We start from the raw sequence: 25,396 nt of genomic DNA, 5'->3' as shown, positions 1-25,396 counted from the left end.
ATATATATATATATATATATGAATAATATATATATGAATAACATGAATAATGAGTTAATGAATTATTATCTAAGATTAAATGTGTTTAAAAGACTACATAGGATTAGAACATTGTTCCATGTTCCTGAACATATCTCAATTATTAAGAACCATGCATATGTTGTACCTTGGAACGTGTCCTAATTTTGGCTGTCCCAAGGTACAAACACCAAGTGGTTTAAGAAAAACTAAAGTGGTAGCCATACTAGATGCACTATCACTATTTTCTCTTAACCAAAATATTTAAAAAGTACTTCTGTTTCTGTTTTATAACAAAATAAAATTCAGTTGATTAGTTTTTCAAATACAAAGACAGAAAATAAAATAAAAAGGAAGAAAATATTTACTTTGGAGTCATGAAATTTTCTTTCTCTCACAAAACCATTAATTTTGCTATTTGATGCTGATTTTTACTATGGCACCATTTAGTGATGAAGGTTACTATTTGAGATTACAAAAACACGGCTGCTAAAAATAGATTCTTAGAAATTAGGAGTATCCCAAGATACAACACTCTCCCCTAACGTTCGTTAAAATCCGAAACAAATGAAGGCTCATGGTTGAAACCCTGGCACAGGGGTTCCCAAACTTTTCCAATTCGCTGCACTCTCTGAAGAAGTAGAATTTTTTCACGATACCTTAGTTCATCTCTACTAAGTGTACATGTTACAGTAAAAGTCCGAAGTCTGGTAAATGTCGACAATTGCTGGTTTATTAACATTCAAATGCCCAAGACATCGGCGAAAGAACAAATATTTCCAGTGAATCAACGGTAAAAGTCGATGTTCTCCTATTTCTGTCTTTTATGGCAATATATATTGATATCATGGATACTAAGCGGCACCCTTCGGCCCTCCTTGTGGCAAACCAGGGTGCCGCGGCACCTACTTTGGGAACCCCTGCCCTAGAATGTTACAAAATTGTTATAGTCTTCCTCTGGTAAAAAGATGGATTGCCTTGGACGAGCTTATTATATGCTTGAATTTAAAAAAGCAAATTTCGTAGACAGGCACAACGCCAATTACCGCAAGCGAATTGGTTTTTGTCACACAACAAATGGAATCGCTTAAGCGTCAGACAAATGGGACAGTGGCGTATCTAGCCATTAAAAAAAAAATATTTAAAAAAGAAAATAGATGGGTTATGCTTACTTTTTATCTTTTTCTGTTGCTGAAAAAAGGAAAACTGCGTTTTGGGAGGAATTTCTCCCCACATCCCCACTCCCCCCGTGGCTACGACCCTGTATCGGAAGTGAACTTATGAGAGCCAGTCTTAGTTACTATTATATTCTACCCTGGACACAACATAACTTGTATATGATACTTAAATACTCGAAATTGTTATTAACTGTTCATTCAGTTAAATATTCGTGATATAACTTCATCAGACATAATAGCCATTTTTGTATGTAATTCTAATGTATTTCAAGCAATTTAATTGGAAAATTCGATGTACACAGACAACCGAAAGCGCGGCTCATTAATGAAATGTTAATGTGGCTGCAAATTTCTAAACTCATATTTTCCTTCCCAGCTATATAAAATACTAAAAACACACAAAGTTTTTGAATTTTTGAATTTTAAATTCATCTGATACTCTCAATAACAAACGTAAATGAAATTGTTACTTTTCATTTTGATTCATCATATTTTACTGATATCTTAAAGCATCTGATCTATCCCAACCTCAAAACTTTGGCGACAAGTCTGTGTTCTTGGCGAAACCACCTTTCCGAAGATGATCTGAAGCCATAAAGCAGCGTACGGGACTTAATATATGGAGCTCGCAGTTATTTGAAAATTCCAAGAGCAAATTATAGCTGCCGCCTACCGCGGTATCTGCAATATAAAGCTCCCAACTATGCTGCTTCGCGCCTCGGAAGTGCTCCGTTTGGGAGAGAGGGGAAATCAAGATATTTAATTAAAACCGGAGATATATCGGAAGAGAAAAATGAGGATGCTTTGTTGGGGAACGATTTTTCGCTCTTTTAACGACCATAAATAGAGGAAGTGATGGAATCTTCGGTGATATTATTTATCGAAGGCTTAAATGTCAATAAAGTCACCCCCCTCCCCCTCCCTCTGCCTCTCTCTTTCATTACTGGAGTCAGAAATTAAAGCTATGAAATAAACATTTCGTTTTAAGTTTTTCTCTTAAGTTTTTAGACAGTGACTTGAAAATTGTTAATTCTTACAGAAACTTATAAAAACGATAAAAGGATATGAAATTATTTTAGCAATTTCCTTTGTTAATTTTTTCAAAGAGTTTCACTCAAGCTTTTCTTAACGAGATATGGATGGGTGGAACTATGCAGAGCGTTTTCCAAGACTCAATTTTATAAACTACTTCAGATTTAAACATTATTTATTTATTTATTTATTGTATCTTCAACAGATTTTTTTTTCTTAAGGGGGTCCGGGACACATTTTGAAAAAATTTTTATTATGTACTTTAGAGTTTTGAAATTTTTTGAACTGATTCATCATTTATTTAATAAGCAAAATCATAACATAAATATGAAAAAAAATATTTTTTTATTTAAATTTAATTAGTTTTTTTCAAAAAATGGGGTTGCTTTAAATTGCTATAACTCAAAATATTGTTGGTCAATTTTCAATTTTTTTTTCAAAAAAGTATGCACAAATATCTAAGCTTTAATTTTTATTCGGCGATTTTAAAAATATTGATTCAATAAAAATTAAAAATATTTGAAGAGAAATTTCGAAAAATTCGAAGATACTTTTTTTTTAAAAAATCATAATTTTTGCAGTAAACGTTTTTTTGAAATTCGCCGAATAAAAATTAAAGTAAATTGCTTGAAAAAGATATGCTCCAAGTTTCATTACTTTATCTCTATCGGTTCCTGACTTATAAGAGTTTGAATGCAAGAAATCGGGAAAAATTGCATCATAGAGAAAAACGCGTTTAAATTTTTAAAGTTATGTTCACATTCGTTAGATGCATGCAACAAAAATAACTCTAACTTTCGTTCTATGTAAGGTAGAAACAAGATTAAAACGTCCTCTTAAGCAGAACAAAACGAAGCAATTTTTCAAATTATAAAAAAAAATTGCAAAATTTGAGGATTTTTGTGTCCCGGACCCCCTTAACGTTAATACACTTCTACGCGTGCATCTTTTGTAGTTCTGAGAAGATTTAGACCAGCGTTTTTCAGCCGGGAATCCTGCGGACCGGCACCTATCCGCAGAAATATTTGACCGGTCCCCAATGCTTGTCCAAGCTTGGAGGAAAAAAAAAACTTATTTCTTTTTTTTTTGAAGAAACTTTTTTTTCAAGAGAAAGAAAGAAAACACCAAAATAATGATAATAATATCCACGACATCTTTTACGTGAATTTCGAGTAATTTTCTGTGATTTTTCAGCAGTGTGTTTTTTACTTTTTTATATACGTATTTTACGGTAATTACTTATCTTGACATTGAAATATGTGTGATAAAGCTCTTTAATGCCATGTTAAGTTTTATATATTTATCTATTCGTTAATTATTATTATTATTATTACTCTGTAAAAAGAGGAGAAAACACACATCAGCCGTTCGTGAAATGTTTTCACAAGAGAATAAAAACACGTGATTTTTTTTTTTTTTTTTTTTTTTTTTTTTTGTTCTGTTTTCCTTTTACAAGAAAAGACAGAAGGAAATAAATAGAAGGGAAAAAGCCTTATCGATCAAAAAAAAAAAAAAAAATCACTTGTTTTTAACGGTTCTCGAATATGAGGGTTTTTTTTTTTTAATTATTATTATTAACAAAAAAGGGGGAAAGGAAAAGAAAAACATCACCAGTAGCGAATTTTTTCGAAAAGCTTGTGTAGGTTCGCGGATCTAAAAGGTTGAGAAATGCTTATTTAGACGATTTTCAATGCGCGCTAGGCGTAGTAGTCCAGTCATATTAGACATTAAAATCGCATAGAGCGATGAAGTTCTGATTTTTTAATATGTTGTTTGGACCAGTTAGAGTAGTGTAAATCTAAGTTTGCAGTTTTAAAAAACCTGTGCTCGCTGCGTAATTCGCGAAAAACTGCGAAATTTTCGGACGTTTTTTAGTTTTTCCTTTATAACTCCTAAACTATGCAACTTTTGATTCTAAATGTGGTCCTATGCAGGTAGAGCAAACATTCCTTCCTGTACGTATCTATACCTTTCACATTGATAAACTTTCGGCTGCATTTCGTTTTTCGACTGGAAAGTTACCTGCCGAGTTTTATTTTGAATGGAGAATATTTTTGAACAAAAGACTTTCTCAAAACAAAATACTTCCCGTTAGAATAAAGGAGATCTGGACAAAAGAAAGAAAACGGAATGATTTTTAAAAGATAAAATTGTATTTAAATATTAGTTTTATCTTTCTTAAAAATTAACGCTTAATGTCTTGGTTTTTAGAGTTTATGGATATTATCGTCCTCCCGAACTGAAAAAAAGAAGGTAGTGATAGGTCATGTTTTTTCATTTATTATTTATTTATTTATTTATTTTATTTTATTTTTTCATTTTTGTCGATTAGACTTGAAGAGATGTTGTGGGGAGTCTTTTTAAACGGCAGATTGTAGAAAGCTGAGCAGCTAAGACCAACTCTGCAACAAGAGCATATTCCCATACATCCCCTCTTGCACTAACATAAGAGAAATCTGAAAAGGACAGGCTAGGGCTTCATGGCTCACTCAAGGAAGGAAAGCTATGGTGGAAAGGTTAACCCAACACCGGTTCGTGTGAAAAATACCGCACAGTTTGGTTTTTCTTGCCAGACATGCAAAGATGTGGTATCGTATCCACTAACAGTAGGAAGAAATAGTTCGAATCCAAGAGATTCCATTTTTCCTCTGTTGAAAATTTTTTATATAAAACTGAATACAAATTAACTGGACCTAGGCAATATTCTGGAAGGAAATATTTTGAATGTTAGACACAAAAACAGAAAAAAAAGAACAAGTAGATCCACATCCCCTCCATCAACGATCACGATTTGTTGAGATGTACTTTTTTTTATGGCGGTTCGGATAATGCTTCAATCTGTTCCTGCTGGTTCATTTTTTCAGTGCAATCAAGTTCAAACGTAGGGAACAACTCGTTATTGAGGTGTTGTTTATTACACGTTTTGGATAACCGTTTCTTCGAGGGCACTCTGATGTTGAGAAGTCAAATATGACCTTATTGCTCTAACGCGCAGTCGTTCTAGTGTATCCAAAAGCAGTACTAATGTCTCAAAGCCATTCCAGTTCTCCAATATAAAGTTTAACATGAACTCAATTCATTAAAATCACATAAAAAGCACACAGTTTAACTGTTGAATATGTTACAACTATGGATTAGTTCTCTCAGGCTATCCATTAGTTTCGTTAGAACCTGCTCATTACACAAGTATGCTCACAAACTAGGCGAAACATTATTGATTCGCAAAAACCGTGAAGTTTCTTTCAGGGTACATAAAAAAATCCTTTGAATCCATTCCCTTTTTCAGATCTCTTGTAAATGCAGCCTAGCATTTTTTTTTTTGCGTTGAAAACAAGGCCTGCCAAGTCAAGCAATGAAGCATTTTGGTTAATGTTTCCAGGTGTATCCCTGTTTTCCATTCTTTCAGCTTGAATGATTTTTCAAAAATTACAGTCAATCGATAATATTGCACCCAAAGTGTACAGGGAGGATCTTTTGATTCTTGGTTTCCCGCTGAAGCTTTACGTTTCATATGATGAACATGGACAGTATTATTTCCTTTTGAAAAAAGAATGAGTGAATTCTCATTTTCATCTAATATTCTTTGTTTCTCTGCTCGTCCCTCTTCCGTCTTCGGATCATTTAATTTCATTTTTTTTCATAACAGCCGTGTTTTGCCTGCACAAGTAACTTTTATAAACACACATTAGAGTCTTATTATATCATTCTTTGCCCCTTTTTTAGAATAGGATCTTCCATTTTGTCTTGAGAAGTGTTTTGTCTCATTTCTTCAAAAATCGAATTTTCCTGTTATTTGTTTGTTTTGCGATTGTAAAAAAAAACGTATTGATTCTACAGACTTCGTTTTGAGCGTAAATGAAAGCCAGTTAAATTTACTGTAGCGGAATATCCAGTTTTTTTCATGTAGTGTGGGATATTATATCGATATTTGACCTAAAATGTTATTCATTTTTCGCAAAACATCGCCCATTTTTGAAGTACTGGTCGTACATAGCACCACTTGAACTTAAACTGTTTGAAATTTAATGTACTTTAAAGTAGTTATTCAAATTTGGAATCAAAAGTTGTATAGTTCAGGAATTAGAAAGGAAAATTTCGCAGTTTTTCGCGAATTACACAGCGAGCACATGGTGTTTGAAAACTGCAAAATTAGATTTACACTACCTTAACTTGTCTAAACAACATATTAAAAAATCAAAACTACATCGTGCTTTACGATTTTAACCTTTTTTTTTTTGTAGAATGTGATTGGACTACAGCGCAACCAGGATTTAGCTCACTGTGGAGAGGACTTAACCATAACACTCCTTACATGGAAATAAAACTGTCGTATTAAGATTAACAATATTTGTTAACACAAAAGGTCAAGGGGGGGAGATCCTGTTATCACCCCTGGGAGTTTTTTATTTTCTAGACGCCATTTTCGGTTTTCGACGATTGCGCCACTTACATCCATCCTTTTATCTAATGTTTTTAAATGGGGGGGGGGGGGTTTGATGAGATAAAAATCAAAATAAGAAAAGCACTGTGCATAAATCTGAAATAGTTTTTTAATTCATTTTCTTTATCAGTGCAAGCTTCGTAAATTCCCTGTTATTAGATTTTAACAGTGTTGGGCATCAACTAAAAAAATCAACTAAATTTGTAATTGATTGATTAGTTGACTGAAGTAATCTGACTCCCATTTAGTTCAGACTAATATTTTAAAAATTTAATTCAATTGCAGACGAAGATTAACGTTAGTTTAAACTAACTCGTTAGTTGATTAAAAAAACTAATTTAGTTCAGATTGATTTAGTTCAGATTAAATTAATCAAATTGAATTTAGTCAGATTAAAAGTAATCAGATTAAAAGTAATCAAATTGATTTGATTAAATTTTTAATTCAGATTAAATTCGTAAAATATAAATGTCACATGAACAAAGACACATTTGTATTTCTACGTGTATGTGCATATTTACGCAAGCATACACGAGTTAATACGTGTATATACGACTATGTGCGCAAATATATGTATATAAACGTGTTATCCCGCGTATGTTCGTGTACGGAGGTATATTTGAATTTTTAAGTGAATATACATATTTATGTGTGCATATACGAGTAAATACGTGTATATACGAGTATGTACGTGTATACAAGAGAATATGCATATGGATACTTGTTACCCCGAGTATACTCGTGTAAAGAGGTACATTTGTATTTCGACGTGTATATACATATTCAAACATGCATATACGAGAAAGTACGTGTACATACAAGTATGTTCGTGTACACACGAGAATATGCGTATAGATATGTGTTACCCCGAGTATACTCGTGTAAAAAGCTACATTTGTATTTGTACGTGTATATAGATATTTATGCGTGCATAAACGAGAAGGTACGTGTATATACAAGTATGTTCATGTACACACGAGAATATATGTAAACATACGTGTTACCCCGAGTATATTCGTGCACAGAGGTAAATTTCTATTTAAACGTGTATACACACATTGATGCATGCATATACGAGAAAATACGTGTATATACGAGTAAGTACGTGTACACACGACAATAGGTATATAGATACTTGTTTAACCCGAGTATACTCGTGTACGATGGCACATTTGTATTTCTACGTGTATATGCATATTTATGCGTTTATAAACGAGTAAATACGTGTATATACGAGTATGTACGTGTACACATGAAAATATGCGTATAGATACGTGTCACCCCGAGTATACTCGTGTAAAGAGGTACTTTGTATTTCGACGTGTATATACATATTCAAGCATGCATATACGAGAAAGTACATGAACAAACAAGTATATTCGTGTACACAGGAGAATAACTGTATAGATATGTGTTACCCCGAGTATACTCGTGTAAAGAGCTACATTTGTATTTGTATGTGTGTATAGATATTTATGCATGCCTAAACGAGAAGGTACGTGCATATACAAGTATGTTCATGTACACACGGGAATATATGTAAACATACGTGTTACCCCGAGTATACTCGTGCACAGAGGTAAATTTCTATTTAAACGTGTATATACACATAGATACATGCATATACGAGAAAATACGTGTATATACGAGTAAGTACGTGTACACACGACTATAGGTATATAGATACTTGTTTAACCCGAGTATACTCGTGTACGATGGCACATTTGTATTTCTACGTGTATATGCATATTTATGCGTTTATAAACGAGTAAATGCGTGTATATACGAGTATGTACGTGCACACACGATAATATGCGTATGGATTCGTGTTACCCCGAGTATACTCGTGTACAGAAGTAAATTTGCTTTAATTGTGTACATACATACTTATGCGTGCACACAAGCAAAAATATGTGTATGCTCTTGTACACATGAGAAGATGTGTAAAGATACGTGTTACCCCGAGTATACTCGTGTAAAGAGGTACATTTGTATTTCTACGTGTTCATGCATATTAAGGCTTGCATATACGAGAAAGTATTTGTATATACAAGTATCTTCGTGTACACACGAGAATATGCATATAGATGCGTGTTAACCCGAGTATACTCGTGCAGAGAGGAGAATTTGTGTTTAAGATTGTACATACATTTTTATGCGAGTATATAAGAGAAAAGACAAGTATGTACGAGTATGTTCGTGTACACAAGAGAATATGCGAATAGATACGTGTAACCCGAGTATACTCGTGTACAGAGGTACATTTGTATTTGTACGTTAATACGTTAAAATACATATTTATGCTCGCATACACTTTTATATACGAGTAAAAACATGTATAAACGAGTAGTTTTGTGCATATCCGTATTGTTACAAATCCTGTAAATAGTAATTATTGTAGTAACGTAACCTGTAAATAATTTCCCGTAATGAATATACAACCCCTTAACATATGGCTAAAGTATACAACCCCCTATTCTTTTTTTTTCTTATTTCATTCACTGATTTTATCAATGAAAGTGTAGTTGTAGAACGTTGTAGCTTTTTCTGGAATATTTGAGATCTCTCTTTTCGGTGTGTATATAAACGGTTACGCTGGATAGGGAGTTTGGAGTTTCGATTCAGATTTCGAACTGAGAGCGGATTTGCTCTGTTTTTAGCGAGGCATTTCGCTGTGTTGTTTTCGTATTTGGAAGTAAATACGCGTGTAAACGTTGAGTTTACGGTGTTGTGTGATAATTGCTTAATTGCTGATGAATAATTTAGCAGTTGTTGAAGATCTTTCCTGTACATAGTGTAAATAAATTTCCTGTGTTTTTATCAAGAACTGTGTCTTCATTTCAAGAAAGTGGAAGTCGCACCGAATCCGTTACAATTTGGCGCCCAACGTGGGGCTTCTTCTGGACTTTCTTGGAGTAAGTGTGACTTTGGACATTTTTTTTTTTTTTTCATAAAGACTGTTAGAATTTATAGACTTTATTTTTATGGTGATTACTCGCGCAATGGATGAACAATTAAAACAACTTCTTGACTCAATCACCTCTGTGAAGAGTGATATGGCGGCTAATCAAGAACAATTAAAAAGTGACTTGACTGCAAGTTTTACAGCTAATCAAGAACAATTAAAAAGTGATTTAACGGTGCTGAAAAATGACCTAGTTTCTAACCAAGAGGAAATTAAAAACGATCTTACTTCGGTAAAGACTGTAATTTAAAATAAATTTAATGAGATAGAGCATCGAGTTGATGCTATTGAAGGAAAGTTTGAGACAGTTGAAGGCCGATTCATCGCAGTGGAAAATAAAATCGAAGAGAAACTTGAAGAAAAATTAAGTTCCGTTGAAGGCCGATGCAATGCTGTAGAAAATAAACTGGAAGAAGAAGATAGAAAATTTCATCAACTTAAAGAAGACATCTTTAAAGACCTGGAAAGGAGATTGGCAACCGCGGAAAGCAGCTCTGTACAGTTTGGCGCTCCCACATCGGTTGCTCGACCGTCCATTAAACTTGCCACATTTGATGGGAAAACTTCGTGGCAGGTTTACAAAACTCAGTTCATGATAGTGGCGGAAGCGAACGGATGGGACTCTGCTACCAAGGCCTGCCATCTTGCAGCATCCCTGAGAGGTGACGCAGCGGACATTCTTCAGACCCTTCCGGACAGCCAGCGCCTGGATTTCGCCGCCCTCACAGCTGCGTTGGAGCTTCGCTTCGGTGAGAAGTGCCAGAAAGATTTCAGCCGACTCCAGTTGAAGTCCCGTTTCCAGAAAACCGGGGAAACCCTGCAAGAGCTAGCGGCGGACATCGAGAGACTGTCTCATCTTGCTTTTTGCGACTGTCCTGCGGATGTTCGAGACAACCTGGCACTCAACTATTACATCGACGGGGTTCGAGATCCGGAAATCCAGAAAGCTCTACGGATGGCGGATGTCAAAGACCTGAATTCTGCTGTGGTGTATGCGATGAAGTTGGAGGCCGCCCAGCAAGCAACCCGTGTGAATCGCCATCCCATCCGAACTCTGGAAGCTGATGAGTCTGATTCCAGGTCGTCCCATCTCGCTGAACTTGAGAGACAACTCGGTGACTTGGCAAGACATCTGAACAGCATAACAGCCCACAAGAAACAAGAGCAGAAGTGCCGGAAATGCGGTAGTGAAGGGCACCTGCGAAGGAGTTGTCCTGCTCGCCAAGCTACGCGAGGGAAAGAAATCACCTCCACCAGAGCTCTGCAGATTTCCTCTACTAGTAGTGGCAGTGATGGACTTTTCATTTACGCCCATGTAAATGGGAATCCTTGCAAACTGATTGTCGACGCTGGAGCCAATGTGACAATCGTTAGGACAGACGTGGCTCGTGAATTTGGATTGAAACTGTTTTGGACATCGCCACGCGTAAGTCTCCAGACTGTGACAGGCGACAAAATTGAGATTCAGGGTAAAGTGGACTTAGAAATAGTGTTTGGGAATGCCACCTACCATCATACGGCATTCGTTGCGGATATCACGGACCCCTTCATTCTCGGATTGGACTTTTTAAAGAAATACGACTTCACCCTTGACTTCAAGACTAATGAGCTGCACTCGATAAGAGAAGACATAGCCATTTTCCCCGCAGAAAGTGATGTAAAATCCGCACATCAAATAATAGCCCAAACAGATTTATCGATTCCCTCAAGGTCAGAATCATTAATACCTGGCTCCATTGAAGAAAGCAATAGTTTTCGATTTGGACTCATTGAATACCCCAACCTAAACAATAACCTAAAAGGAGTGCTGGTAGCATCTGCGCTTGTGGACCTTTCTAAGGATGTAATTCCTGTGAGAGTCGCCAACGTGAGTGAAAGGCCAAGGAATATCCGAAAAGGTGAAGTGTTGGCAACTTGTACTCCAGTAAACTGCATCATTAGAAGAATCAATTCCCCTGAGACTGTGTCTTCTGAGTCCTTGACATCGAAGTTAATTGGGAGTGCGCCGTTATCGAATGATCAAAGAACTGCTGCGGAACAATTGGTGGACGACTTCAAGCATCTGTTTTCATCTACATCGGAGGATGTGGGCCGGACGAATTTAACGCAGCATAGGATCGATACTGGAGAACACCCCCCTATTAAACAGCATCCAAGACGACTACCGTTTGCCAAGAAGGAAGAGGTCGAGACCCTCCTGAAAGAGATGCAGGAGAATGATGTCATCGAACCCTCGTCCAGTCCCTGGGCCTCTCAAATCGTCTTGGCCCGAAAGAAAGATGGCTCCACCAGATTTTGTGTCGATTACCGACGGCTGAATGAAATCACCAAGAAAGACAGTTACCCTCTTCCACGGATAGACGACACCTTGGACACTCTTTCCGGACACAAGTGGTTTTCGACTTTGGACTTGAATAGCGGCTACTGGCAGGTTGAGATACACCCTGATGACCGAGAGAAGACAGCGTTTACAACTGGACAAGGCTTATGGCAGTTTAAAGTGATGCCCTTCGGCCTCTGCAATGCACCAGCTACGTTCGAGCGTCTTATGGAGACAGTTTTAAGAGGACTTTCCTGCGAATCCTGTCTGGTCTACTTAGACGATATCATCATCGTGGGACGCAGTTTCGAAGAACATCTGGCAAATCTTAGGAAGGTGCTGCAAAAGCTTAAGGAAGCCAATCTGAAGTTAAGTCCGTCCAAATGTAATTTGTTCCGCCGGGAAGTGAACTACCTTGGTCACATCATCTCTTCTGAGGGGGTACAAACCGATCCAGAAAAGGTATCCGCGGTCAAGAGTTGGAGTCGTCCCGAAAACATCCATCAGCTGCGAAGTTTCCTGGGGCTCTGCACGTACTACAGGAAGTTTGTGAAGGGTTTTTCCAACATTGCACGACCTTTGCATAAGCTGACGGAGAGCAAGCAAAAGTTTGAATGGTCCAAAGAATGCGAAGATGCATTTCTACGACTGAAGGAGGCTTTAACATCAACGCCTATCCTCGCCTATCCTCAGCCTGAAAAATCCTTCATCCTGGACACTGATGCGAGCAACGAGGGCATCGGAGCTGTTTTATCCCAAGAAATTGACGGAAATGAACATGTCATCGCTTACTGGAGCAAATGCTTATCAAAGTCGGAGCGAAATTATTGCGTCACCAGAAAGGAGTTACTAGCCATAGTGAAAGCTATAGAATACTTCCATCATTACCTCTACGGTCGAAAATTTCTGCTTCGGACAGATCATGCCTCATTAACTTGGCTTTTGAACTTCAAAAATCCGGAAGGCCAGATAGCCAGATGGATACAGCGGCTCCAGGAATATGACATGGAGATCAAGCATCGAAAAGGGTTATCTCACGGTAATGCTGACGCTTTATCAAGAAGACCCTGTCCTGAGAACTGCCACTATTGTTCCCGAATCGAGAAACAGTATGGAACGACTAGCTCTACCGCCTATCAGGTGACAGTGACTCCAACATCATCGGAACCTGATCCATGGAGTGATGACCAAGTTCGAAAAGATCAACTTGAAGACCCCGACATAAAACCAATTTTAGAGTTCATGGAAAGTGACAGTCGACGCCCTAGCTGGCAGGACGTTTCCATCTTCAGTCCTGCAACAAAAAGATACTGGGCTTTATGGAACTCACTCCATTTACGGAACGTCGTGCTACACCGGAAATGGGAATCTGACGACGGCAAAACATCTAGGTGGCAGTTACTACTTCCCCGATCAAGGATTTCAGATGTTCTGAAAGAAATACATAGTAGTGCGACTGGAGGACATTTTGGTGTCTTGAAAACCCTCAATAAAGTTCGGGAGCGCTTCTTCTGGAGCAAGGCGAAGGATGACGTGGAGAAGTGGTGCCATTCTTGTGACGACTGTTCTGCTCGTAAAGGACCGAAGAAGAGAAGCAGAGGGAAGCTACATCTGTACAACGTTGGAGCTCCTTTCGAACGAATTGGGATCGACATCCTGGGTCCTCTACCAAGAACTGCTGATGGGAACAAATACATTCTTGTTTCCATCGACTATTTCACCAAATGGCCAGAAGCATATCCCATTCCAGATCAAGAAGCTACCACCGTAGCAGAGACCCTAGTCCAACATTGGATCTCGAGATACGGAACACCTTTGCAGATTCATTCCGATCAAGGGAGGAATTTCATCTCTGCTGTGTTTAAGGGCCTATGTCAAATTTTCGGAATTGAGAAAACTAGGACAACACCACTTTGTTCCTGCTGGCCTACCGCAGTGCTGTCCACGAGACTACCGGATATGCCCCATCTCAGATGCTCTTCGGACGAGAGCTTCGGCTACCTTGTGATCTCGTCTTCGGTCGTCCTCCGGATGCGCCTGCATCGCCAGAGGAATACATCCAGGATCTCCAGGCCCGGTTGGAAGACGTTCATAACTTCGCACGAGAGCGAATCAACATCGCGGCGGAGAAGATGAAGACCCGATACGACACAAGGTCTACTGGACATGAATTCAACGAAGGCGACAAGGTTTGGTTATGGAATCCCATCCGACGGAAAGGTCTGTCACCCAAATTGCAGTCGCATTGGGATGGACCCTACAAAGTCCTTAACCGACTAAATGACGTCGTAGTGAGGATCCAAAAATCACCTAATGCAAAACCTAGGGTTGTACATTATGATCGGTTAGCCCCATACTATGGCCATAGTTCATGAGTATTACGTAAACAACCATGGTTGATAACATAAAAGTTGTAGTTAATTTTTGCTTTTAATGTTTAGTAATATTTCTTGTTATTATTGTGTTTTCTGTATCTGTTAGTTATTAATTAATGTGTGTATTTGTGAACTTGTGATAGACTTGTGTTTGCACCCTTTCTGGGGATTGTACTGCCCGGGACGTGCAGTCCTTAGGAAGGGGGCAATGTTACAAATCCTGTAAATAGTAATTATTGTAGTAACGTAACCTGTAAATAATTTCCCGTAATGAATATACAACCCCTTAACATATGGGTAAAGTATACAACCCCCTATTCTTTTTTTTTCTTATTTCATTCACTGATTTTATCAATGAAAGTGTAGTTGTAGAACGTTGTAGCTTTTTCTGAAATATTTGAGATCTCTCTTTTCGGTGTGTATATAAACGGTTACGCTGGATAGGGAGTTTGGAGTTTCGATTCAGATTTCGAACTGAGAGCGGATTTGCTCTGTTTATAGCGAGGCATTTCGCTGTGTTGTTTTCGTATTTGGAAGTAAATACGCGTGTAAACGTTGAGTTTACGGTGTTGTGTGATAATTGCTTAATTGCTGATGAATAATTTAGCAGTTGTTGAAGATCTTTCCTGTACATAGTGTAAATAAATTTCCTGTGTTTTTATCAAGAACTGTGTCTTCATTTCAAGAAAGTGGAAGTCGCACCGAATCCGTTACAGTATATATACGTGTTATCCCGAATATTCGTGTATACTGGAAATTTTGTATTTCTACGTGTATATACCTATAAGTACGTGTAAAAACAAGTAAATACGTGTATATACGAGTAGATAAGTGTAAACCCATTTTTTTTTTTTTTTTTTTTTTTTTGCATTTCTGCCTGTTATCCCGAGTATATTCGTTATACATATAATAAAATAAGATGTTTGTGTGTGTGTGTGTGTGTGGCGCGTATCCCGGGAAAACGGTAAGGCCTAGAAAGATGAAATTTGGTATACAGGTGTAGTTTTTGCTGAAGTTGTGCACCTCGGGCTTCGATTTTTGATATTTTAATTAGGAAAAAAGTTATTTAATAATTTATGTGTTTTTTTGCACTTTTTAGTACTTTTTACCTCACAGACCCCGAACCAATCACACCACACAAATATATTTTGTACTGTAGTGTAGGAAGTTTAATTTTAAGTATGATGAATGAAAAAAATTTGAAGACAGAGCAATTTTTGTATTTTTTACGAATTTTCGAAAAAACCTTTAATTTGCAGTTTTTTCCGGGTTTTATTTTTTTCTAATATCATCCTGCGAGAAGTATCAAAGCCTCATTTCTGAAATTTAGGTTGGTTATAGTAAAAACATTTCGCCCTCTTCAAAAGAAAAAAGTTCTTAAAAATACGCAATAGTTTTTTTTTTTACAATTTTTTTAATGCTGAACACATCATGTCCTTTCACGCATCAGTCGAAAAAAGCGTTCTTCAATCTTTTATGCCTGTGACGTCACTACTTGGGTTTTGATTCGATATTTACGATGGAATCTTAATCGCAAGCAATGTTAATCTTTTTTTTTTTTTTACTATATAGCTTACTTCTACATAATCGTATGTATATACGATTATGTATGTGAACACACGAGAGAATATGCGTATAGATACTTGTTACGCCGAGTATACTTGTGCACAGAGAAATTTGCTTTTAAACGTGTATATACATATTTATGTGTGCATATAAGAGAATACGAATATGTACGTGTTCACACGAGAATATGCGTGTAGATAAATGTTACACCGATACTCGTGTGTAGAGGTACATTTGTATTTAAGATTGTACATACATTTTTATGCGTGCATGCATGAGAAAATACAAGTACATACGGTGTAGATTTATTTCAATCTCTCTAGATTTAGTACAAAGTTTAATCTGACGAAGTTTAATCTGCTTACTTTAGTTGACTAAATCAATCTGATTAAATTAGTTTGACTAAATCAATCTTATTAAATTAGTTTGACTATATCAATCTAATTAAATTAGTTTGACTAAATCAATCTGATTAAATTAGTCTGAAATAAATCAATCTGAACTAAATTATTAGTTTTTTTTTTTTTTTTTCCTACAACTAACCAAGTTAGTTTAAACTAACGTTAATCGTCGTCTGCAATTGAAAAAATCAGATTAAATATAATCTGAACTAAATGTGAGTCAGATTACTTTAGTCGATTGAGGATTTAGTTGATTAATGCACAACACTGGTTTAAACGCATATTCTCGTGCGTACACGTACAATGTAGCTGTTTACACGAGTATACTCGGGATAACACGTATGTTTACATATATTCTCGCGTGTACATGAACATACTTGTATAAATATGTACCTTCTCTTTTATGCACGCATAAATATCTATATACACGTACAAATATAAATGTAGCTCTTTACACGAGTATACTCGGGGTAACGCATATCTATACGGATATTCTAGTGTGTACACCAACATACTTGCATGTACACGTACTTTCTCGTATATGCATGCTTGAATATGTTATGTACATACACGTCGAAATACAAATGTACCTCTTTACACGAGTATACTCGGGGTAACACGTATCTATACGCATATTCTCATGTGTACACATACATACACGTATTTTCGCTTGTGTGCACGCATAAGTATGTATATCCCCAATTAAAAGCAAATTTACCTCTGTACACGAGTATACTCGGGGTAACACGTATCTATACGCATACTATCGTGTGTACTCGTATATAATCGTATATATATGTATTTACTCGTTTATAAGCGCATAAATATGCATACAGACGTAGAAATACAAATGTGCCTTCGTACACGAGTATACTCGGGTTAAACACTTATTTGTCGTTTGTACACGTACTTACTCGTATATACACGTATTTTCTCTTATATGCATGCATCTATATGTATATACACGTTTAAATAGAAATTTACCTCTGCACACGAGTATACTCGGGGTAACACGTATGTTTACATATATTTTTGTGTGTACATGAACGTACTTGTATATACACGAACCTTCTCCTATATGCACGCACAAATATGTATATACACGTACAAATACAAATGTACCTCTTTACACGAGTATACTCGGGGTAACACATATCTATACGCATATTCTAGTGTGTACACCAACATACTTGCATGTACACGTACTTTCTCGTATATGCATGCTTGAATATGTTATGTACATACACGTCGAAATACAAATGTACCTCTTTACACGAGTATACTCGGGGTAACACGTATCTATACGCATATTCTCATGTGTACACATACATACACGTATTTTCGCTTGTGTGCACGCATAAGTATGTATATACCCAATTAAAAGCAAATTTACCTCTGTACACGAGTATACTCGGGGTAACACGTATTTATACGCATACTATCGTGTGTACTCGTATATAATCGTATATATATGTATTTACTCGTTTATAAGCGCATAAATATGCATACAGACGTAGAAATACAAATGTGCCTTCGTACACGAGTATACTAGGGTTAAACACTTATTTGTCGTTTGTACACGTACTTACTCGTATATACACGTATTTTCTCTTATATGCATGCATCTATATGTATATACACGTTTAAATGGAAATTTACCTCTGCACACGAGTATACTCGGGGTAACACGTATGTTTACATATATTTTTGTGTGTACATGAACGTACTTGTATATACACGAACCTTCTCCTATATGCACGCACAAATATGTATATACACGTACAAATACAAATGTACCTCTTTACACGAGTATACTCGGGGTAACAAATATCTATACGCATATTCTCGTGTGTACACGAACATACTTGTATAAACACGTACTTTCTCGTATATGCACGCTTAAATATGCATGAACACGTAGAAATACAAATGTACCTCTTTACACGAGTACACTCGGGGTGAAACGTATCTATACGCATATTCTCATGTGTACACGTACATACACGTATTTTCGCTTGCGTTTACGCATAAGTATGTGTTTTCACAATTAAAAGCAAATTTACTTCTGTACACGAGTATACTCGGGGTAACACGTATGTTTATATATATTCTCGTAGGTACATGAACATTCTTGTATATACACGTACCTTCTCCTATATGCACGCACAAATATGTATATACACGTACAAATACAAATGTACCTCTTTACACGAGTATACTCGGGGTATCAGATATCTATACGCATATTCTCGTGTGTACACGAACATACTTGTATATACACGTACTTTCGCGTATATGCGCGCTTGAATATGTATATGCACGTCGAAACACAAATATTCCTCTTTACACGATTAGACTCGGGATAAAACGTATCTATACGCATATTCTCATGCGTACACGTAGATGCACGTATTTTCGCTTTTGTGCACGCATAAGTATGTGTTTTCACAATTAAAAGCAAATTTACCTCTGTACACGAGTATACTCGGGGTAACACGTATCCATATGCATATTCTCTTGTATACACGTACATACTCGTATATACACGTATTTACTCGTATATGCACACATAAATATGTATATTCACTTAAAAATTCAAATATACCTCCGTACACGAACATACGCGGGATAACACGTTTATATACATATATTTACGCACATAGTCGTATATACACGTATTAACTCGTGTATGCTTGCGTAAATATGCACATACACGTAGAAATACAAATGTGTCTTTGTTCATGTGACATTTATATTTTACGAATTTAATCTGAATTAAAAATTTAATCAAATCAATTTGATTACTTTTAATCTGACTAAATTCAATTTGATTAATTTAATCTGAACTAAATCAATCTGAACTAAATTAGTTTTTTTAATCAACTAACGAGTTAGTTTAAACTAACGTTAATCTTCGTCTGCAATTGAATTAAATTTTTAAAATATTAGTCTGAACTAAATGGGAGTCAGATTACTTTAATCGATTGAGGATTTAGTTGATTAATGCCCAACACTGGATTTTAAGAACGGAATAATAACTATTGAGTTGTTAAAAACTGAAGAAAACCAAGATTTAAAGCATTTATTCCTCTGCAATCAATATTTTATGTCAAATATATGTGCTAATTCAATCTCACGCTACTGATGTACCTCTTTAAGATTCGTCCAAACTGAAACATATACAGTGAAACACCGTTTATACGTTTTTGAAGGGACTGAATAAAAAAGCGTACAAATGAAAATACGTATAATAGGTTAATGTGTATTAGACTTCGCAGGGACCAATTTAAAAAACGTATCATTGATAAAAACGTATAAAAGAGAAACGTATAAACGGTGCTTCACTGTAATTCTAATTATCGATGATATTTTGTGATTGTTTTAAGCAATCAAATTGACGCTGATGACGTCATTACATAGAACAACCTAAAGTCTCTATATAGATAGGCCTAAGGCCCCTATATATACGAGCCGACGCATCAGCTTAAGATCAGCCTTTTTGGATCGACGCGCGTGTTTGAGTGGTTTGTTTTTTCTGGCGAGTTGTCTCGTCTGGTGACTGTTCACTGTGAGCAATTATTAGCGGCACGTGAATTGTTTATTAAATAAATACTATTTTCGGCAAATTTGGCGAAATCCGAAACTTTTGTTGTGGTAACCCTAGCAGTGCAACAATGAAAAATCCGATCCAAAATTGCTAAACTTAAGCTGATGCGTCGGCCTCGACGCCAATATGTATATATATATATATATATATATATATAAATATATTGAGAAATCTAGAATTGTTTATTAAACTCACTTGAACGAAGTCGATTCCTTTAGTTTTTCAAATAACCATGAAGACGAGAATAAGTATAGCAGGTCGTTTTTAATTTTTATTTATATAGACTAATTTTCGTCATCATGGTTACAATTCGTCTACGTGGCGAGGATTATTCCTAAAAAGGCATTTAATAAAGTTTAGTTTGTGAAACTGTAGATGCACAGAAAAACTTTGAGCAACATTGTTCTAAATATTAAAGAGGAATCAAAACAAGAAAATAAACTAAATTCATGTTTTTATATTTTATTTTCAGGCAGTGACCAGATACATTTGCATAATGCTTGATGACAGGAATGTGGAATCTACTTGCTGTGGATGTCTGTCACACATAAAAGAATCAAGAGGACTCATACTATTTATAGTTTCAGTTGCAATTTTACTGGATAATATGCTTTTGACTTCTGTTGGTAAGTTGAAATTTTCAGAGAAATTGAGTAATGTAAGAATTAACAGAAATCGGATAAAAATTAATTATATAAATCAATTTTAGCTTATTTTCGAAAGGTGTTAAAGAGGGAAATACGTACATTGTAGAGTTCACAATCAAGGGATATATCTACACAAGGAGATATGCGGCAGCGAGAAACAGAAGGATGTAAGTGGCAAAATTAAAAATTTGGAGATAACCAATACACATTGTAGGTGAACCTCTCCTCTGTCTTGGAGCAAGATATGGTTTTAGTAGCCCTGGTAGTTATTGCTGCTAACACAGCATGATTTAGAAAAAAAAATTCAGTGAAAGACTACTTATGATGTTATCTTTAAACACGCTTTACTCAAAACTTGAAAATGTCCACTTACATCCCTTTGCTTCTCACTGCCTCATATGTAGATTGTAAAGCTGAATACTTTAAGAACTTATTAAATGAGAACTTCAAAGCAATCGTAATGCAACTTAGAAAGTTCTATATGAAATGCAAACCTTTAAAACTTAGATTTTAAAATTCTTCGCGGTTCATCAAAGTTTTTTTTTTTTTTTTGGTACTACCACTAATTTTACTCTTATCGCAATAGCTCAGTTAACTCAAGATCTCCTAAATTCCAAGACACAAGTACCAAAAACAACGTTTAAATCGCTTTATGAGAAGTAATATGCTACGAAATTACCGCAAACGTATTGCTCGTTCTGTTGACATTACTTCTGAAGTGGGATTAAATTCAAATGTATTTTCTCTGCGCAATTATTAACGGTATAATTACAAAGCAATACATATTATGCCCATTACATTAAAGTTATTTTTAAGCCTAAAAATGCACTTACCACTTAGAATTTTATTTTGACACCACTCAGAATCTTTTCTTCTTTTTAAAAAAAAGCTTGTGTTGCCAATTCTGGTGTCTTTTCTGGAAGAGATTAAAGTTAAGAGAATATGGTTGCGAATTGAAATATTTTATGTAACTTACCTTTTTTCGAAATAATATAAAGTTGAAATTTGATTCGAAAATTACAATAGATGAAAAGCGAGCAATACCATTAACAGCATAACTCGTATTGAAATGTTTATTTTCTTTTTTCCCAGTGAATATCGTTGCCTCAGAGCAACAGTAAGACATCTAATCCCAGGAATAAAATATTCTACTGTTGCTGCGAGGCGACGATTTGTACCTTCGTATAAAAGCGAAAAGTTTAGTTGTCACTACGTCTCACACATGGGACAAAAGTAAACTTAAATATCTTCCCAATGAAAACTTTCTACTTGATCATTTAAGTTATTTTTCTTAAAATGAATGAAAAGAGAAGAATGAATAAACGAATGAAGCAATTCAAATGAATTGAAAAAAATAATTAACAATTAAAACTTTCTTTCAAAAAATATTAGTTGTAGAACTTTATTTTCTCGTTTCTATGAGATTTTAAGTAAATGAAATTCAATTGAGTGTCCAAATGTTAGTCTATGTCTTACTTATGTCAGTGATGGTGGGGATAGGAGAGTCATTACAAAATATATAAGATGTGCTCTAAAAGAGCAAAATAACTTAATGATTCAAATTTTTAACACGCTTTTATTAGCTTCACCTGTATGTATGTATGTATGTATGTATGTATGTATGTATATATCTTGTAACGGAATCTTGCAGCTCAAATTTCCTCCACTTCCTGTGATCGGATTCTGTTGAAATTTGGTACGCGACCTCAGACCCGATGACAATGCAATATTCTATAATCAAATTAATCAATTTACTCTTTTAATTGTTAGTTTACTCCAATTTTAATCAATATTAATGGCATAAATCCAACAATGTGAAAAAGGAAAATTTTTTAAAAATACATTAAAAAATGCTCGCAAAAATTGTTTTAAAATATCCACAAAAACCTTTAATTTTCTGCATCAGACAAAATTTGTTCCAATGTTCCAAGGTAATTAGAACACGAAATATAATTGTTTTTAACTAATTTGATGCCAAAATTTAGGTGAGCCTTCAATTGGAAATTCATTGCTGATCAGACCATTGTAGAACAAAACTTTTATTCAAATATGCATCTCAAGTTTTCAAAGTAATATAAATATGATTTCCGCAAACATACATCGATGACTAACAGTAGCTTCCCATCGGGGTGCCCTTGTCTTAACTTTAACATATTACCTCGCACTCCTTTTAATAAATAATTTCGTCGTCTGATAATTCTCCAACATAAGACTAAAAAACAGAAAAATAAAATAATAGTTTAAAAAACTAAAAAACACACGCTTCCGTAGCAAAATGAACTAAAAAGTGAAAAATAATCTTTGGATGATAGTAGTTGACCAATCACTTAATTTTAATGTAATATAAAAAAGCGTGGGGGGCTTCTTATCTCTTAAATTTCTTCCCTTTGTTGTCCAAGCAAAAATGTAAATAGACAGCACCCCACGCTTTTTTGCATTACATTAAAATTAAGTGATTGGTCAACTACTATCATCCAAAGATTATTTTTCACTTTTTAGTTCATTTTGCTACGAAAGCGTGTGTTTTTTTAGTTTTTTAAACTATTATTTTATTTCTGTTATAAACGTAAATACCGCATTTATATTTGCAAACTACAGTCATGAAACTGCAGTTTTTATTCCCCTGAGAAAATATTGTTTGCAATACTAATAGAGGGAAAGGTGTAAAAATGGACACAGGTGTAAATATTAGTGCCCCTCCCTAGTGGCTAAGGGGGGCACTGAAGACTGGCGGTGAGGACTGTTTATGGTGCCATTTATTAATATAAGATAGCAGAGAGTAGTTGGAAACATTCTTTCAAAGTGTGGATGCAGCATGAGTTATTGTAAAAATTTGTGTTTTTATCGACGACAAACTTTTTAGAGTTATGTGAAATCGTTTTCTTTTCATGTTCTTATGTTTAGTTAAAAACAATTTCACAGTGACATCCGGAAAGCGGAGATCTTAAGCTACTTTTAGAAGCACACCTTACACCTTTAGTCACGCTCGCTTTTACGTTGCATGGGAGATCTTTCTTAGTTATAGTTGGTGTAAATATGGGCTCCAAGTTTAAAATTACCCATAACTGAGCCACATCTTGTTTTAAAGAAACAAAAATTATTTCTCAAGTGATGCAACTTACAACTTTCGAGATGGAAGTCCCTTGAAGACACTCGGGAACAGGTGTGAGTGAAATGTGTACCCCACATCCAGCACAATCTAAGTGTGCCAAATGTGGGCACAATTCGACTGTGCCGGGGCTGAAAGAGCCGGTTATGTTTTCGCTTTCTGTAAATATTTTTTTTTCTTGTGTAAAAAATAAGTTCTCTACAACTTTGTGTAGTTTTATTCTGTTTTTAATTTATTTTTAGGAATTTTTTTGAAGGATGTCCATATTTACATCCCTTTTTTTTCTGGTGCTCTTTTTAAAGCTTTTAGTAAATTGCCGTTTTTGAAATGAAATCATTGATATTAATCATTGTTACGCCTTCTCGCATATAGGATACTTGCTGTAGTTGTTAATGAAACACAAAAATCTAGAATTTTTCGAATTAAAAGTAACTTTAAATCAAAACAAAAAAGGGTGCCCATATGTACACCTTTCCCTTTAGTAGATTCGTTTAAGCTTTCACCTAACGCTTAAAATATGATCTACAATAAAATACAGCTTATCGAGTAGATAAATGAAGATGAAGTTAATAACTGGTGGCCATAAAAGCTAAAATAGTTGGTTGACTGCAAAAACAGACATGAAAATAACTACATTCGTTGTCGCTGTCACGATATAGGCACGTTGAAAAATTGATATTAATGGCTAAAGCTTTAACCTGAAAGACGGTAAAAAACCTTTAATTAAACCATTTACTTATAAACTTCAATACTTTGAATCTTATTGATGAATAAAGATATCATACAAGACTCAATTTTGTTTTGACAACTGTCAAGATTAATTCATTTTAAAATGCTTCCCTTTCAAAGTTTACAAGAACTTTGTTTTTCTGCCCATTTGAGATTTTAAGCTAACGTAATTCAATTGAGTGTCTAAATAATAGGACAAGGTCACCAGTAATGGACAAGGGTCCAGTAACAGTCATAAGTTTGGATTTAAATAATAAACCTTTTAGACAGTTAAAACTGCGGCGGTTTCTGTGAACCATGAATGCGGTGCAACCATCTCGTGTTATCAGAGTGAATTTTATGAGCCAGTTGGCAGTCGTGGAAGGTTATAAACAGCCATCACGAGGTCAGCTGGTGTTTCATGTTCATTTGAATTTAATAAAGCTTTAGTTCTAAAAATAAAGAACTTTTTGTACAGTTTAAAAGAAAAGGGGAATTATGTCCATTACTCATCCTTGCCTCATCCTCTCTGTTACTCAGGAATCATCAGATTTTTCGGTGTCTGTTACTGGGGTGTGATCGTTTTTCGAAATCGATAAAATAAAAATGGAATTAACTGATTCAGAGGATCCAGAAGCAGCCAAACGTTAGATGAGATGTAGTTGCATGAGAGAAAAATAATTTAAAAAGGCTAAATACATTAAAAGGCTCAGAAAATTGAGTTCACCTGAAAGCAATGTCTTAAACATGTCTGTGATTGGTGCCGTTACCCTAACCTGTGCCTCACTAATAATAGGGGCTAAGAGAATTATAAGGGGCATTCAAATGAAACGTGGTCACTAGCCTAAAGTATCGGATACGATTTTATTAACTCAAAAATAGTCATCAAAACTGTTGGCACATTTATCCCATCACAACACTAGGCGGACAATTCCATCTTTGAAGAAGCTAGTAGGTTGCTATTGGATCCAGGATTGAACCCAGTCACACACTTCGTCGTCCATTGTGATATCCGCGATATCAGGTGCA

The 25,396-nt window shown here is 35.5% G+C and overlaps 1 protein-coding gene across 1 annotated transcript in view; it reads left to right on the top strand.

Annotated features, from left to right (window-relative positions):
• LOC129219886 (synaptic vesicular amine transporter-like) overlaps positions 1 to 25,396 on the top strand; it is a 91,035-nt gene that overhangs the window by 4,003 nt on the left and 61,636 nt on the right. Inside the window, exon 2 of the mRNA XM_054854198.1 lies at positions 20,376 to 20,529. Within this exon, the coding sequence (XP_054710173.1) occupies positions 20,400 to 20,529 (130 nt within the window). The 5' untranslated portion in view covers positions 20,376 to 20,399. The remainder of the gene's footprint in view (positions 1 to 20,375; positions 20,530 to 25,396) is intronic.

Source organism: Uloborus diversus, chromosome 4, assembly GCF_026930045.1.
Source record: "Uloborus diversus isolate 005 chromosome 4, Udiv.v.3.1, whole genome shotgun sequence".
Taxonomy (NCBI): Eukaryota; Metazoa; Arthropoda; class Arachnida; order Araneae; family Uloboridae; genus Uloborus; species Uloborus diversus.
The sequence above is the reverse complement of the archived record's forward strand: the minus strand, read 5'-3'. Positions and strand labels throughout refer to the sequence as shown.